Below are 18,864 nucleotides of genomic sequence, written 5' to 3'. Positions count from 1 at the left end.
AATTTATATAGAGGATGAAAATGCCTACAAAAACTAAATAATAATAAATTAATTGATAGCACAAGATGTACAGAAAGTTTTTGCACATGAGGGAAAATGGATGTGTCTTGGTAACCACATCCATCTGAAGCTGAACGGACTGTTCACAAGATATCACATTAAAAACGGAACAGAAATGATGCCTAAGAAATTACCTGATTATATTTTGCATTTGCAATGTGTTTCATTTCCAGCTGTCCATACTGTGGCGGTTTACAGGAGAATTCTACAAATGCCAAAAGCTGATCAAAGATTGCTGGATACATTATCTGCATGTTTTCTGAACCTACACATATGGCCTATAAAAACCAAAAGCCAAACATTATAATTCAATATTTACCCCATGAAATTTCAGCATTTAAGAACTGCACCAATATTAAGAGCTTTTAAAGAGGAACAACCACTCTCAGAAAAAACAGAATATACTTTACAAAAATATAAATGCAGGTTTATCAGCAATTTCTTGGACATATTTGCTAACTATGTCTATTTTTTGTTTAATCCATGTTTGCTCTTGCTATATTATCATAATGTTAATTTTTTAAGACAATACAGTAAATGCTGTAACAACAGATTGGTGGCATAAATGCAAGATGGCTGCTGCAGGATCAAGCTGAACCAGCAAGCATGATGTCTTAGTAATAAAATTTGTGTCTTTGTGTAAGTTTTCTTGTCTGTTGACCTGTGCCACAGTGTTTTGAAGTCCTACTCTGAGGAACATTTAACACTGCAAGAAGTCATCATCACAAGGCTTTAATTGGTAGTTCAAAAATGATATATTATAAGAAGCAATGTACATCAAATGAGGACTATATGGAAGATTTCAACAGAACTAAGAACCATAATACAGCTTTATAATACAGCGCTTTCTAGTTAAGATATACTTAGAAGATGTCAATGGAACAGAACAGGATGATGACTTCCTGCTGCGATATAAATTCTGAGGCAAAGCCAAGACATTTAGTTTCAAAGCGGAAGCCAATGATCCCATAAAGTTACTCTATTAATTTTCTTCAACGTCACATGTCTTGCCCCTTCCTCCTTGGGGTTTTCCAAGCCCCTCTCCATGTTAGAAGATTCCTTCCATTTTATTACTCCACAAAAGGCCCTATGTCATATTAATTCTATCTCCGGGGACAGCTTTAACACTCTTGCAGGCAATGAAAGGCGTGTCTAGATAATGAAACACTCCCCCTCCCAACAAAAATGGATTGTGCAGATATCACAGTTGTCAAACACTTAATAACCTCAGGACATGAGAAAGCTCAAATACTGAATTCTGATCAGTGTGACACTAAACCACTAGTCTAAACAAAAATGTTTGATATCCTGTAGTTTTAATAATTCAGTCTGATGGATGTTGGTACACTGGAGTGACAGTCCTTCACTGCATTTTGATAAGTTAAAAAAAGACTGCATGTATAAGAATAAAAAACAGGATTATTAGGTTTTAAAAAACAAATCATATATACACACATTGATCAGTCACTGGAATCTAGAAAGGAAGAAGTGAAAAATACTCCATGAAATAGACTTTGAATGAGATTTAGAAGCCGAAGTCATTTGGGCACATTGGGTTAAATTTTCCAAAGCATCTATCATGAGAGAATATACACAATATTTAAAAAATCCACATACTTTGGGTCAATGTCTAAAAACTATGAAAGGTTCTTCAGTGGGGAACTGTATTTGAAAATAATCCAAAACAGATACCAAAGATGTTAGAAACTACAAAGTAGTCTTGCAGAGTATGACCAAGTATGTAAATGATCTGCAGCGTTTTTAAATTTCCATATAAGAAATAACTCTTCTACTTCACAAGCCATTATATTTTCCCCAGCCACCCCTATATTAAGTCCATTACCGTACTTAGACTACAACATGTCAATCCTCAGGAAACTAAACTGTTGTGCATCACAGATAGAGAACAGACAAGATCACAGTGCCATCAATACCCAAGGCCTCTTCTATGGCAGGGAATTGATTAAGTGAGATATGCCCAGATGATCCCAAGAAGTGAACCATGACCCATACTGCAGATGAAGGTGAACAACCTCCAAAGTCCCTGCCAATCTAACCAGGGGAAAATTCTTTCCCAGCCCCAAATCTGGTGATTAGTATGCTCATGAACATGTGAGCAAGACACACCAGCCAGGTATCTAGAAAGAGAATGCCCTGTACCATCTCAGAACACTGGTCCTCCCCATCCGTTGTTTCACTTCCAGCTGTGACCAATCTCTGATGCTTCAGAGAAAGGCAAAACAAACAAATAGAATACATCTGGTCAATTGTGCATGAGAAAAAAAATTCTTTTTTACCCCTGCAGGAGCCCGTCTGAAGCTCTGAAGTATAAGATTTGATTATAGTCATTATCTTAATGCCAGCCTGCAAGTGTTATGAACATAACGAGGGCAACACAGGCCATCCTGTTCTCCCCATGGCCCATGAAGGAAGGGTATTCCCATAGGGAAGTCATAGATTCGAAAACCACACAGGTCACAGAACTTCTTCCAAAAACTGTATTAAAGCATAGCTTTTAAAAATACATGTAATCTTGTTTTAAAGACGCCAGGCAATAGTGAGTCCATCACCTACTCTGGTAAGCTAATCAAATGTTTAACAACCCTCACAGTTAGGAAATTGTGTCTTATTTTAAGGCTGAGTTTATCTAACTTCAACTTCTAGCCATAGGATCTTGTTATGCCTGTCAGACAGGCTGAAAAGCCCCCCATTTTCCATTTGCAAGTCCTTAGACCCAGTGATCAAGTCATCTCTCACTCTTCTCTTCAATAAGCTGAATAGGTTGAGCGCCTTAAGCCTCACATCTTAAAGCTTGTTCCTCAACCCTCGGATCATTTTTGTGGCCCTCCTTTGAACTCTCTCCAGCATTTCCACATCCTTCTTGAAGTATGGACCAGAACTGGACACGGTATTCTAGTAGTGTTTTTAATCCATACTAGGTGTAGAGCCATGCTCATTTCCCTATTTCTATTTGATATTCCCCTTTTTATACATCCAAGGATTAATGTGTGGTTTTTTCCACTGCCATTCCTTTGTTTTCATGAATTGCTTTTGAGTGGTGGGACTTGTGTGAGAACATATATGATGCAGTGTCCCCAGCTTCTACTACTTTCTAAGGATAAATAATAATCAAATAATCAGCATGAGACAGACATGCAGCATGGAAAATTTTAGGCCAAACGGTTAAAGTTTGACAAAGTTATAAATAACTGAAAATACTGTTTGTTATTTTTTTTGGGGTGGGGGTTGGATTGGGGGAGTGGTGTGCAGAGGAATTTCGTTCAAAACGGTATGGCTATTTCTGAGAACCAGGGTAGGGAAAAACACATTGTTTTGCCCATATTAAAAAATTCTACTGACCTTTTGTTTGAAATGGTCTAGCACCTCCATGCTCTAGAGCACGGTCTTGAAATCTGACCACGGTGTCGGAGGAATTGTGAAAATTTGCCCAGTTTTAGCCAAGTTATAAGTCTCTGAAAAATTGGAATTTGCACATGCTCAGTAGAGGCTTAGATTTTAGCAGCTAAATTCCTTGGAAGATTCTGTTCAGAATGAACATGCTCCAGCCTGGAGCTCAGCAAGACTTTGCTTGTAGTTGCAGCCAGGGGCGGCTCCAGGCACCAGCATGCCAAGCGCGTGTCTGGGGTGGCAAGCCACGGGGGGCACTCTGCCAGTCGCTGCGAGGGCGGCAGGCAGGCTTCCTTCGGCGGCCTGCTTGCGGAGGGTCCGCTGATCCCGCGGCTTCGGCGAACCTCCCGCAGGCGTGCCACCGAATCCGCGGAACCGGGGACCTCCCGCAGGCAAGCTGCCGAAGGCTAGGGGTGGCAAAATACCTAGACCCATCCCTGGTTGCAGCTCTGGGATGCTCTGGGCCATGCCTAATCCAGGTCCAAACAGTTAAACTGAGAACAGGAAGCCTGTTTCTCCTCTGCTCTGAGTGACCCCCTGCTGTGCCCTGACTACTGGAGAACACTGCCTTATCTGATGCAAAAGGGACAAGAGCTGTATCTGTAAGGGGTGCTGTGAGAATAGATTGGGACTAGGAATTTGAGGGGTGGCAGGGAGGGGAGAGGGAAACTGGGACTGGGAATTGTGGAGACGAGACTGGGACTGGCTGGGCAGCAGACTGGGACTTGAAGTCAGGGAGAGAAACAGGGAGGGTAACTGGAAGACAGCATAAGGAAGAAATACAGATTGAATGAGGGATCAGGATGTAAGCAGGAGACTGGGACTGGTTGGGGAAGCAGACTAGGGGGCGAGGGAAGGAGACGGATGAGACTAGGATTTGCTGAGCAAGGAGTCTGGATCTGGAGTGAGAAGTCTGAGGACTGGAGACTAACTGCATAAGCGAAGAGAATGGGGTTTGGATGAGAAACCAGGGCTGAGGAAGAGACAGGACTTCAACAGGGACAAGCTGGATGGGATGGAGCGGAAAAATTCAAGGTTGGAGGGACATGTGTCTATGCTCACTAGAAAACACTTCCCTCCAGAACTTGGAATGGAACCCAAGATTCCTGAGTGTACTCATTCCTCTACTGTCAGCAAATGTCTGTGAAACCCTCTGCCAAAGTCTCCCTTCCCCCTTCAGTGCTGGTCCACATAGAGGATGATAACCTCACTATTACTATTACCTGCTTCCTTAGATCGAAGTAGCGGAGGTCTGTTTGGTGGGTCTGAAGGTTCCAACTCTGCTGACAAAATACGTGCATGTCTATATACCACCATGTTTTTTCAGTTTGCTTTTCTAAAACCTAGAAAATTTAATGTAGCTTTGTGTGTGTGTGTAAGGAACATTATTAAGGTTGAAAGTGAAGTACTCAGAAGTCAAGCCTTAATTCTGGCTTTTCCTAACATTTGAGTGCTTCGCTCTGTAATCTTAGTAATATATGTGAGAGAGAGAGAGAGAGAAAATATGAATGAATATGTGGACAGTTACTTTTGCAAAGGAATAATTTTCAGTTCTAAAAAGAAAAAAGGTGCATTGGTAGGATGAAGTACAGTAGTTTGCTATGTTCCTCCACTCAGAATATTTCTTTTAAATGCAGGAAAGTTCCTGGAGGATTACTTCATTTCTGCCCATGCCTTCTACTTTTTAAGCATAGCTCTCATTTTGCAGCACGTTAAGAAAAAGTGCTGACAGGTGGTTTCAATTTAAAAGGTATGAGCAACAAGATCTAATCAGTGATAAATTTTAAAAGAAAATCAAGGCTACTGGATATAACTAATTTAATCAATAGATTCAAGTATCAGAGGGGTAGCCGTGTTACTCCGGATCTGTAAAAAGCAACGAAGAGTCTTGTGGCACCTTACAGAGTAACAGATGTATTGGAGCATAAGCTTTCATGGGTGAATACCCACGTTGTCAGACACATGTATTGGAAATTTCCAGAGGCAGGTATAAACTGATTCTTGCCTGCATATTTATACCTGCCTCTGGAAATTTCCACTACATGTGTCTGACAAAGTGGGTATTCACCCACGAAAGCTTATGCTTCAATATGTCTGTTAGTCTATAAGGTGCCATAGGACTCTGTCGCTAAATCAACAGATTATTTCCTTCACAGAATAGTTATGTGATCTGAACATACAGATCACCCTTATCTGCTGCCTTGCGTTTTAGCTCTATTACAGAAACTCTTCACTTAAATGAATGGTGCTCTTCAGGGCCAGGTCTTTGATAAGAATTTCTGCAGCAAAGCACTAGTATTTTTTTTTACAGTGTAGATATGGGAAGAGAGGAGAAGAGGAAGAGAGAGCTGATGCTTTTTTCTTCCACTTTACACAACTGCAAGTCCTTAAATTAGGATCATCATCCTTCCAGACATTGCTGGAGTGAACAATGTAAGAAAAGCTGTCCCCGCAGAGGCTGAGTGTATTGCCTCCACTCCATTTTCAGCCCATTAACATGCTAAAACTTAACAGTCAAGTAAGCAAATTATTGAACATGCAGTACTGAATATTAAGTATTTTCACAGTGATACAGAAGAGATTTTATTAAAGATTACACGATTCATGTCAATATAGAGCTGCTGAATGGCAAGAAGCTTAGTGTAGTAGGGACAGGAGACAAGGTGAGCTTCTGGTTCTGACTGTTCTTCAAAAGAAGCAAAATTATCTTTTACAGAAGATTAGTACATTACAAACCCAGAAGTAACTAGGCAACTAAGGTTAATTTAACTCAACATAGTGCAGGTGGCAAAGCAAAAGAACCACTACATAGTATGGATTACCTTTCAAAGGACATCTAAAGCTGTATTATTATATTACCTTTTGTAAGACATCTAAAGCGGTAAGCACTGCTTCCTGCAAACTTGTCAAAACTGCTTCAGTATAAGATGGCAGGATGAAAGGGGAAGCATCAGAACTGATTGGAACTGAAACAGCACCATGTAAAATGACACCAAGCTTTTGGAGATCATCCATGCTGAAACCAGTTTTGATGTGTTGGTAGAGAGCTGGGAATATCTGAATTAAAGCTGTGAGAAAAGGTTGGCTGGGTATGAAAGTCAATTTCTCACAAGTAATTGGAGGCTTTGTACTTTCTGAGCCAATCCTATACCAGGTGTTCCAGGCAGCCCACCAAAGATTTAAATCTTCAATCTCATCTGTTATTATAGGTGGCTCAGATTCATTATATCTTCCAATTCTTTCTCCTATAGAGTCAGTTCTCATGAATGATCTGCCCAGACCAGTAGCAGTCATTGCCCCTAGGAGGGCAGGCACATTAATAGCAGGTGGCGTATCAGGTTTCTCTGAGTCTCGGACAGGAGACACAATTTGTAAAATTTCCTGAAAACTTTTCAGAGCAGCCAAGGAAACTTCATTGTTTTTGCTGAGTGCTGCAGACTGGATGTGATCAAGAAGAACATCCCAGGCTTTGGAAAAATCTCCTATTTAAAAAAAAAAAAAAAAAAAAAAAGTTAAATCAGTTTGAGGATTTTTTTTTTTTTTGCCCCTTCATTTCACAGGAGTTGGAGGAGGGGGAAGGTACCTGCCTTCAACTGCTTTCTGAAAGAATTGGCTTGTGAAAAAAAAAATGCATTATACCAGTGACACTGAGACCTCAGTGGTTCTGGAGCCAACTTAGCAAAAGGGCCACAGTAATGCGAGTTCATTGTTTAATTTGCTATAGTACTAGCTATTATATATTATATTATATATATATATATTTTTTTTTTGCTGTGAGAATACCACCTTCCTATATAGGTTTACCTTTTGAAGGAAGGTATTATTCTCACAGCAAGTAAGTTAATATCTCAGTGCAAGTTGATAAATTAATTGGTTAACAACATAGTAAAACCATCCTTACTGGTTAATAATTTAGATTGGTTAATAATTAAATCACATGTTTAATGTGTGCTACAGAGAGTTGCACGAGAGACACATTAAAGAGCCATTTGTGGCTTGTGAGCCTCAGTCTGAGTATCGCTGGTTTATACCAAATCTGCTACCTACATGTTGCACCACATGATTGGAAACGCATTCTCTTTATCTTGAATAGTGGAACTGATCCTGTTAGCATTATGCATACCATCGTTTTCATAGGGTCAAAGGCCAGAATGGACTATTAGAATAGATCATCTAGTCTGACCTTCTGCACATCTCAGACCATTAAATTTCACCCCGATAATCCTATACTGTGCCCAATTATTTTACTTAGATTAAAACATTTCAGTGTCATGGCCCTCCCTCCCCCACCTGCAGCTGGGGAGCTACAAGGTACTCGCCCTGCCCGTGATGGCTTGGGAGCACCACTGTGTTAGGCAGCGTGGGTACCGCACAGCTTCCTGCCACTTCAGGAGGCTTCGGGATCCTGCAGCTCCTAGCCGCCAGGGCTGAAGTCATGGAGGTTCCGTGACCAAATCATAGCCTTACCCATAGCCAGCACAGCTATGCCAGAAAACCCCACAGTGTAGACATAGTTATGTTTGCAGAAGAGGGCTTCTATTGGTATAGCTCATGTTGTTTGTGGAGATGGTTTAGCTATGCCAGCAGAAAAACTCCTTCTGCAAGATGCATCTCACTAAGGGGCTCTGCTAGTGTAACTATACCAGCAAAGCATTTGTAGAGTACATAAGCTCTAAACTTGTTGCAGAGAACATGCAAGGCCCCTACAATGGCAGGAAACTGATTAGTTGAGATATGTACATATTGCAGGAGGCGATACATGCCCCATACTGCAGAAGAAAGTTGAATAAACTCCAAGGTCCTTATCAATCTGACCTGAAGGAAAATTCCATCCCAACTCAAAAACTGGTGATCAGTTTGGCCCTGAAAATGTGAGCAAGATATACCAGCCAGGCATCTATGAAATAGGATTATCTGTACTATCTCAGAGTACTGGTCCACCCCACTCAGTGTCCTGTCTCCAGCTGTCGACAATCTCTGATGCTTCAGAGAAAGCCAGAACCTCCCTACCCGCCTCCCCACACACAATGTATCTGGCCATTGTGCATCAGAGGAAAAAATTCCTTTCTAATCCCTGCAGGCAACAAGCTGAAGCCCAGATGTCTGTTGATTTCAACAGGAGTTAACTGTATATAAAGGACGCAGGGTCAGATCCCTAGCCATTCAATATGATCCTATGGTTCTCTGAATGAAACAAAATTCCATGATAATTATATCTTCATTGAGTCATAGGCATGCTGAGGGAGTTATTTAAGAGAGATAGGCACTACTCTCTAACTTAATTATGTCAACTAGAAGCACAATCACTAAATTGGAAATTAATGGAAATACCTAAAATGGTTTCTTGGATTAACAAAACAATTTAGTAAATGAAATGGGAACTACGGGAAGATTGTGGGGGTTGCTAATGAATATACTGAGAGAATAATTCTGCTGTTAAACACGGCATCTAGTCTTCCATTTCCAGTTTTCTACAGTAACTCACTTGTTCCAATTCCTTATGTATCCTGTAGCAGGGAAATGAGGCCAGAATGCTCTAGACCAATTCTCCTATGGCACAGAACTACTAGAATGCAAGAAAGTAGAAGCCAGACTTAACAGAGACAAAAGTACAAGAATAGTGGCCACAGAGTGGAGGCCTGTAGACATTGGAAAGGAATTTTCAAAAGATTCAAAGTTGGGTGCCTAACTCCCTTAGGTTCCTTTGAAAATCCCAGTCTACATCAACTAGGTAAGGAAATATGTGGCAGCAAGGTACCGCACCTAAAACTAGCGTGAAAACACATAAAAGAAACCTAACAAGATTAAATTAAAATAAGAATTTTAATACAAGGTGGTAAAGGGAGAAGTAGTTACATATGCAAGAAGTTATGAAGTGTCCTCAAAGGAAAGCTAAATGCAGAGGCCTTTTCCTACAAAGTTTAAATAAGTGGTTACTATAGAACAGGTCCATAACTTTAATTCCCTGTATTGGGTCATTGTTACCACGCTATTTCCCAAAAATTCTCCATGACAAAACCACAGATCTCCTTTCAAAGGATGAGAGTTAAACCAGCGTATTTATTACGGAAGTTCTATTCACAGTTACACAGTTAAGGTTGAGTTTGGCATTTGAAGAAGGGTTGCAATCACTTTGTAATGAAGGAACAGTGTACCCTCCTCTAAATTGCAGCATTCAATCTTTCAGTACAGAATGAATTTTCAGGGAATTTACAAGTAAATTAGTTAATTTTCTTGAATTCATAACAAAAATTGATCTTTGAAGAAATTTAGCATCCTCTTCAAAACATATATAGCTAAATGAAGAAACTCTGTTATGAACAATAATGACACAATGACTATTAATCCTAAATATTTCTTTTAAAAGACTATACATTCCACCAGATCAATTCAACAGGAAGAACCAGAAGTAGAAACGCATGAGGTGATGTGCAAAGGACATTTGGGGGAAAAGCAAAGGAGGAAAGTGGGACGGTGAGCATAATGGAAAGTAAGAGGCAGGAGAGAGGGTAAAACGCGCAGTTATGGTACCTAAACAACTTTAATTCCAACCTGTAGTGATATCATTCAGTAACCCAGTAAGACAATTCTGGTAGTACATAATACTGTTTGTACTCATGGATTACACTGACTTTTAAGGACACATTAAGATTTTCAATTTTTGTCACTACAGGAGGAAGTGAAGGTTGTTTGGGTGCCTTAACTGTACCTTTCTACTGCTTAACATGTATGGATTTCTGTTAATTTTAAACTTAACTCTGAATTTTCAGCATTTGCAATGTTTGGGGTTGTTTTAATTACAATATTCCTGCAATGTTTTTACTTATAAATCACTAGTATGTATGCAACCTTAAATCTGGTTTTAGGTAGCTTAAATCCATGACTAGAAAATGATCATGAAAGGTGTGCTATGAGGTATGAAGTTATTTCATCACATTTATTCAAATGGCTATTTCTACTGTACTAGAACTGTAGAATATCACATGTAGTCAAAGCCTGGTACATTCAATTAAAATTAATTAAAAGGAAACAAGCAGATCAAATATTAATTTTACTTTTCTTTTCTTTTCCCTTTTCTCACAGTCTGTCATGGCAATGTGACCAAGTAGATGGCAAAAATTCATCAATACAGCTTGAAATTACTTTTCACCAACTATATACTTCCTTAAATCTGTCATTTTTCCATTTTGAATGTATTTAAGAGATATCATTTCACACTTTACAGTATTCAGAAAATGAAGTTCATTAACTTAGAACTCCTCTCAGTACAAGCATAACTCAGCTGAAATATTTTGTCTATGTTAGACTGTAAACTCATGTATGCTACACATGGTTGTACAGTTCAAGAAGTGTCAGCACTTGCTAATTAATCCTATTTTATATACTAATAACTTTGCAAATTCCAAAATGGTAAGTTGTTATAAAAAGGGAGAGGAGAATAAGTAAGGAATGCCAGAGAGAGCTACAAAGAGGATGAAGAAGCAGAGAGAAAAGAGACAGAAGAGAAGGTAAAAAAAAAAAAAAAGGGGGGGGGAGAATAGCAAACATACGAGAAGAAACAAAAAGAATGATGAGGGGAGAGAAAAGGAAAGATTTAGAAGGAAAAAAGAACTGATGGACTTACCACTATTAATTTCAGTTAGTGAAGAGATGCCAATCAAATATTTTGAACTAAAATAACATAAGAGGGAAAGTGGATGGATAAAGAGGAAGAGGAATCACTTGAAAGAGTGTAATCTTCAATTTCTTCCACTTCATGAGTCTCAATTTTTTTTGCTTAATAAATTTCCCTTGTTCCTTTTTTAAATTATGTACATCACTGACTGTGCTAGTGGACCCCTCAAGACACTCAACTTTTTCCCCTCCATTAATAAGTTCACTCAGATGCTCACATGAAGGCAACCTATATATAAATGTTAAAATATCAGGGCCCGTTAATAGTTTGAGACTACAGAACATGTTTTTTGTGTTAGGCATTCTCTCTCAGCAAATGAGGGGATGTCATAAACAGATAGCTAAGGGTTAATGTCTCTTTCACCTGAAGCACCTGACCAGAGGACCAATCAGGAAACAGGATTTTTTCAACTTTGGGTGGAGGGAAGTTTGTGTCTGAGTTCTTTGTCTTCTGCCTGACTCTCTCTCAGCTATGAGAAGGATTTTTCTATTTCCTGCTTTCTAATCTTCTGTTTCCCAGTTGTAAGTACAAAGAGATCAGATAGTGAGTTATATGGTTTTTTTTCTTTTTTATTTACATGTCTATAGTTGCTGGAGTGCTTTAAATTGTATTCTTTTTGAATAAGGCTGTTTATTCAATATTCTTTTAAGCAATTGACCCTGTATTTGTCACCTTAATACAGAGAGACCATTTTTATGTATTTTTCTTTCTTTTTATATAGAGCTTTCTTTTTAAGACCTGTTGGAGTTTTTCTTTCTCTCGCCTGTGTTCAGCTTCTTTGATTTGTTCTTCGGCCTCAATTTTTGCCTTAGAAGTCATGGTTCCTGTTTTCTTGTGTTGGGGTGCCCTCCGGTGTTTATCTTCTGAACTGCAGGTTCTCTGTTGCCTCCTGAAGTCTGCCTAGCAACAGTGCCTTTAGCTAATCTTCAATGTTAAGTAAACCTGAAAAACCACTTTATTTGCATGTATATAGTGCTGTTAATGACTCTCAATGGGAGTGCTATTGTGTGACAAAAGACTCTTAATAGCACCTTAATGGTTTCTTGCTTAAGATGCAAGCCACAAACTGCCAGAGAGAGCAGAAAAAAAAATTTCTCTCTGGTTTCTTTGAAAACCAAACCCTCTCTGCTAAAAAGTCCCTAGCAGAGAAAAGAAAAATATAATATTCCTACTGGCTTCTGGATTCTATCTTTCCCAACGCTGCCACTCATGTCAATAACCTAGTCCCAGATTTGGACCTTAGCGTCCAAAATATGGGGGTTAGCATGAAAACCTCCAAGCTTAGTTACCAGCTTGGACCTGGTACTGCTGCCACCACCCAAAAAATTAGAGTGTTTTGGGGCACTCTGGTCCCCCTGAAAAACCTTCCCTGGGGACCCCAAGACCCAAATCCCTTGAGTCTCACAACAAAGGGAAATAAACCTTTTCCCTTCCCCCCTCCAGGTGTTCCTGGAGAGATACACAGAAGCAACCTCCGTGAATCTAAACAGAGGGATTCCACCCTCCCCGTTCCCAGCCTGGAGAACAGAATTACCGAGAGTCAATCTTTCTTCCCCCCTCACCCAGAGGGAATGCAAAGTCAGGCTAGTACATGTAACACACACAGGTTTTCCCCTGACTTCTTCCTCCCACCAATTCCCTGGTGAGTACAGACTCAATTTCCCTGGAGTTCCCCACTAAAGAAAAACTCCAACAGGTCTTAAAAAGAAAGCTCTATATAAAAAGAAAGAAAAATACATAAAAATGGTCTCTCTGTATTAAGGTGACAAATACAGGGTCAATTGCTTAAAAGAATATTGAATAAACAGCCTTATTCAAAAAGAATACAATTTAAAGCACTCCAGCAACTACAGACATGTAAATAAAAAAGAAAAAAACCATATAACTCACTATCTGATCTCTTTGTACTTACAACTGGGAAACAGAAGATTAGAAAGCAGGAAATAGAAAAATCCTTCTCACAGCTGAGAGACAGTCAGGCAGAAGACAAAGAACTCAGACACAAACTTCCCTCCACCCAAAGTTGAAAAAATCCTGTTTCCTGATTGGTCCTCTGGTCAGGTGCTTCAGGTGAAAGAGACATTAACCCTTAGCTATCTGTTTATGACAGGGGAAAACCCAGCATTTTTGGCAAGGATTCAAGAAATGCTTACAAAATTATGATTTTAACAAATATTTGACATCTGGAGTCAGGAATAATAGAATTAACATCAAATGTAGCCGCACTTGGTATTTAAGAATTCTAATTCTGAGCACCTGAGATTGCAGGCTCCATAACAGCTATCACTTTTCAAAGCACATACTATAGAATATATAGCTGTGAGATTAAACACTTTGCCAGTGATCTAACTAAAAAAAAAAAAAACTTATCACAAAACAAATTAAAAGTTATATTACAACATCTGGCAATAATATTAAATATTTGAATTGTTACATTTGACAGAACTGGGATCCAGTGAGCCAACTGCTAGCACTGAAATTGTCTGAGCCAGTTTTATTAGTTAAAAAAACCAAACAAACAACAAACAGTTCTTAAACATTAAGAGAGCCTACCTAAAGGTTGTAGTAAGTATCTCCTAGTGTTGAATATTCTCGCTACTCCCGCCAATGTTAATACCCATGTCTCAGCCCATTGTTTCTCTGCTGTATCCCTTGAATGATGAATGAGAATATTGCCTCCTCCTGATTCAATCTTCTCTTTGTCAGCTGTTGTGGAAGACTCTCTAACCCTATCCAACAGGTGAAACAGAACCTACGATATTCAGAAAAAGGATGCATTGATTATTTCAGTCACATATTTCAACTCAGGTAAATGTAACAAGGAAATCATAAAATAGCGCACATTTTCTCCCTTTCCCTGTTAAATTCCAGAAGGCACCTGAAGGATTCCTCTGTTTCACCCAGCCTTCTCAGCACCTGTGGTGAGGGTACCTGAATCAGCCAGCTGATTGGATAGGCTGGCACATGGATCTTGAGATGAAGGGCCACCATTACCATGATCAGAAACTTTGAAAATATCCCTAGTGCTAATAAAAGACCAACACACTGACAATGCTCTATTCCCAGAGAAAATCTGAGAAACCTATGAAGTGCCTCCATAGTAGCTTTTGTCTCTCTTTTAGATTGGCTGATGTCAAGAGACCAATAGGTCTGAAGTGCCATGCAGATGGAATGTGAGACAGCAGAATCAAGCTAGGTATGATCATAGTGGAACATGAGTCCCACAAGGGACAAGCAGTCTGCCCAGGTTCTAGGCAAAAGGATTTTCATACATAGGCTTGATTGGCTGGAAAGGGTCAGAAACAGAAGTGGCAGAAAAGCTAAGCCTCCTGTTAGATCATCCAAGTCACATGGATAAGGAATTACTTTGTTCCATGTGCTCTTCCCCAGGAAAAGGAAGTTGCTTTAATTTTTTCCAGGTAGAAACAAGATCCAGGTCTTCCTTTCTATCTGAGGTAGAAGGAAGACTGGGTCTTTGATGGCCATGCTACTCTCACAAAGGGCACCAAAATTTTATGCAAAGGAATCATGCATCTATCTGTGTAAGAATGAGCAATACAACAGTCCAAGACCAGAGGATACAAACTGAAATACTGGTGTCAATTTCATGAGCACATTTGTGTAGAGAGGGGAAATCAAGATGATGTAAAAATGGTGATAAGCTAGCCTAGGGGCAGCACAGAAGGAAAAAGAAACCATCTGGAAGCTCTAAGAACGTTTAAGATAAAATAGTTCCTAGTTACTCTGTATGTGTAAATAATATATTATCTTTAAAAATCCTATAAAAATTAAAACTGGTATTACAATAAGCATGTGTAAGAGACAGAGACTACCAAAATGTGGATGTTGTATTCTACAGCAGTTTTTTGCTCAGTACCTTCCATATAACTGTGTGCCATGTTGAATGTTGAAGTAAAGTTCCATGGGCACCAATTGTAGAAAACAATGTCTGTCCAGCACTCTTTCTAACTGCAGGTCGTGGATCTACACAGAGTTCCCCCAGCTTGGCATACAGACAGAGCCAAAGACAGTCAAATGGTGGTGCTGGGTGGAAAGGACGGTTTAACAATACCCCCTTCTCTTCTGCCTGCTTCTGCAATACTGCTTCCTCTTTGTTCAGCTCTTTTTCAATGGTTTCACCTCTTTGGAAGAAATAATCTGAAATATTCCACTACAAACAAAGAAATGTAGGAACACATTTTATGTATGGAAAAATAAAATATTTAAATACACATTGATAATTGCTCTGATTGTGAAGGAGCAGTGTTTCTAATTTGCCCATTTTAAAGTGTACTGCAAAATATGTCCTAAGCAACTCTCAGCTCTACTGATTAGAGAAGGATTACATTTAATTATTCTTACAAACCAATTATCAAGAACTATATTTATTTCCAGTCTTCAGTTTTTAGGCTCTCAAGACACAGATATATACAAACTGAAGCATCAGAAAAGGATTATTAAAATCTATAATGTTTCTACTAAAAATGTTGATAATCGTCATCTCTCTGCAATACCATTCATTTTACATAATCATGTTTGTTTCAATAATAATTTACCTAAAGACAAATTCTTATCAGTACATTTACGTTGACTTCAGTGGGAGTTTTATGAGAGAATGACATGCAGTTTCCGGCCTTTATCGGGATAACAGTCTAGACATTAACTAGCATTAACAAAATTAATTAAATAAAAGCCACACTAATCCTCATTATGAATGCAAATGAAACTCACCAGTAAACCAATTGATGTTAGGCTAATGTTTAGTTCTTGATTGTGAAGTCCAAAGCTTCCTGCAACTTCAACAACTATTTGCAGGCAAGTGCATGGCATGGTTGGTAGGAAGTCTGTCACAACCAGCTGAAGACACTGGAATGCAGTTCGTATTAAGGACTCTCTTGAGGAAATTGAAATAAGGTACATGTTATTTTTTTTAAGAGGGTACAAATTATTCTATTATGCACCAGGATGCAACATTACTACAGAAGAATAATCAGATTTACACACTTGCTCTAGATTCAAGCAAAATTTGAAATACATTTAGGATTTGTCCCAACTGGGGAAAAAAGAGGTTTGTGGGTTTTGTGTTTGGTGTGGACTTTTTTTTGTTTTGTTGTTCTTAAGAATGTGTTAGCTAGCACATTCTAAATTCTAATGCAGAGAAGGCAAGTTGTACTTTAGCATGTTGGTTAGACCAACTGAAGCACAGGCTCCTCCAACTCTGCCAGCTTTCACATGCTGAGGTACAACTTGCTTGTCTAACTGGAGTTTTAGAACTTGTTAGCTAACATTCTAAAATACATCTTTATCCTTGGCAATATAAACCCTAAATTAGGTGGCAAGACCGAACTGGCCTGCAGAAAGTGGCAGGAAAGGAAGAAACCAAAGATGCATGACAGGATGCAGCTAAGCAACTGGATGTAGCAGGAGACAGTGTCTAACATGTAACCCTCTTTCTTCTCTTTTCATTTTACACGGTTAAACCAAAAACATTATTGCTATAATTAAAACTGCTGTTTTCACTTGCTCTGAGTTGACATGGAAACATTAAAAGACGAAATGGTCGTACAGAAACTTGAGTGGCTTCAAACAAGTAGATGCTACTTCAGCACACTAGAAAGTGTACAAAAGTTGTTATCCATGTACAGTAGCTGTTTTGAAGCTGATGTGGAAGTCTTTGTTAAGGGCAGATATTTCTGCACATACACACATATGCCCTTAGTTAGAAGCTGGAAGATCTAGTCCAATCAGATCCAGCTCAGCCTTGCAGGAAGAAGATGGAGCTGGCAGGGTAACCCAGACAATCTATGGATTGGCTCTAAATAAAGTTTCCTGTAATTTTACAGAAGTCAGTGGGATTGAGATTAGAAAACTCCATACAAGAGGAATCGCGGACTGGAGTCAACTCCTTTGTGAGCTGAACTACATCACTAAATCAAAGACATCATTTTAGCCTAACAGCTAAAGAAATTGTCAGTTTTTTTTTCTTATTTCAAGTTGTGGGTGCACTCTGTATTGTGGATGCTGAAACAACTGGTTATGCGATACAACTGTTTTATCTAATTGTTAATATAATACCTACGGTGAGACTATATGAAAGATTATCTCTGATTGCCAGAAGTCCCCATGACTGTATTTTCTGTGAGGTTTAAATATAAATATATTTTAGGATTTAGGCCAGTGTTATATGCTTCATTTTAAAGAAAAATAACTCTCTAATTAGTGATTAGTCTAGTGAGGGTGCGCTGTAACTGCTGTGCTTTAATAGTTTATCTTTGGAGTGTTATTCAGTAAAAAGACACTTGAAACAGCTAATTGTGTGTGTAACTGTCTTATGGCAGAGACTGGTACAGGATTCCTAAGAAAAGGAAAGTGAATCATATAATTTCCACTTTTAATATTCAGAGGGTTACTTTGGAAATTCATCTGTATTCCACGTAAATACTGCAAATCAAATAGAAGAGTTCTGTAGCACAAAGCACATATAACCTACATATAACCTATGTAAGTTATATACGGTTGTAATCAAGCTTCACTCTGGAGCTTCCCTAGTATTTGACCCAGAGTTCACCACGCTTGGATTATAGAAGCATGGATCAATCCAGAACATAAATTCAGACAAGGTCCAGAGTCTGAATAGAGGTGCATCAGTTCTATATTAGCTGAGCCCTGTGAAAAAATGTTTGTTTTCAGTTACCAAGCTCTACAAGTAAGAGAAAAAACAGTTACCTATCTTTTGTAACTGTTGCTCTTCAAGATGTGTTGCTCATGTCCATTCCATTCTAGGTGTGTGTGCACCCGCATGCACAGTCATTGGAGACTTTTGCCTTAGCGGTATCTGTAGGGTCGTCTGTACCATCCCCTTGAGTGCTGCGTTCATGAGTTGGTATATTAGGTGCTGACCTATGACCTCTCAGTTCCTTCTTGCCAGTAACTCCGACAGAGGGGTACAAGGGCGGGTAATGGAACAGACACGAGCAACATATCTCGAAGAACAAATTACAAAAGGTAGGTAATCGTTTCTCCTTTGAATGCTTGCTCATGTCAATTCCATTCTAGGTGACTCACAAGCAGTATCCTCAGAGCTGGGTTCAGAGTCTTGTGGCTTGCAACACTGCTCTACAGAAGCCAGCATCATCCTGGGCCTGCTGGGTAAGTGCATAAAGAGACGAGAATGTGTGGACGAACGACCAGGTGGCCACTCTACAGATGTCCTGGATAGGCTAGGAATGTTGCTGAGGAGGCTTAGGCCCTGTTTGACTGGGTGGTTACAAGATTCAGGTCCCATTCTCGAACAGGGTCCCTGATGTGTGGGTAGAGGCGCTCGAGGCCCTTGAGGAACCTGGCAGTCATGTTCTGGGCAAAAACCAACCTCCCCTCAAGCAGTGGATGGAAAGCCGAAATAGCGGCCAAGTGGACTTCAATAGTTGAAAGGGACAGGCCTTGGAGCTTCAGATGCAGGAGTTAGTCCAGGACCAACTGCAGCAAGGCCCACTCGTGCCGAATACCTTTATCCGAGGTCCAACAAGCAAACCACTTCCATTAGGCCAGGTAGGTCATTCTGATGGAGGGCTTTCTGCTTCCCAACAGGACACACTAGACAGTGGCTGAGCATTCCTGCTCCTCTGCACTTAACCATGCAGCAGCCAAGCAGTTAGGCGCTGCCAGGTTCAAATGCAGAAGACTGCTGTGGTACTGGGACAGCAGGTCAGGCCTGAGTAGCA

General features: G+C 39.6%; 1 protein-coding gene across 8 annotated transcripts in view; it reads right to left on the bottom strand.

The window, feature by feature from the left end:
• MON2 (MON2 homolog, regulator of endosome-to-Golgi trafficking) overlaps window positions 1-18,864 on the bottom strand; it is a 195,161-nt gene that overhangs the window by 59,962 nt on the left and 116,335 nt on the right. For all 8 annotated transcript variants that reach the window (XM_050923165.1, XM_050923129.1, XM_050923137.1 and 5 more), the window contains exons 23-27: window positions 15,875-16,037; window positions 15,021-15,314; window positions 13,697-13,895; window positions 6,328-6,950; window positions 195-338 (exon numbers count right to left, since the gene is read on the bottom strand). In XM_050923165.1, the coding sequence (XP_050779122.1) occupies window positions 195-338; window positions 6,328-6,950; window positions 13,697-13,895; window positions 15,021-15,314; window positions 15,875-16,037 (1,423 nt within the window). The remainder of the gene's footprint in view (window positions 1-194; window positions 339-6,327; window positions 6,951-13,696; window positions 13,896-15,020; window positions 15,315-15,874; window positions 16,038-18,864) is intronic.

Source organism: Gopherus flavomarginatus, chromosome 1 (assembly GCF_025201925.1).
Source record: "Gopherus flavomarginatus isolate rGopFla2 chromosome 1, rGopFla2.mat.asm, whole genome shotgun sequence".
In the NCBI taxonomy this organism is placed as follows: Eukaryota; Metazoa; Chordata; order Testudines; family Testudinidae; genus Gopherus; species Gopherus flavomarginatus.
The sequence above is the reverse complement of the archived record's forward strand: the minus strand, read 5'-3'. Positions and strand labels throughout refer to the sequence as shown.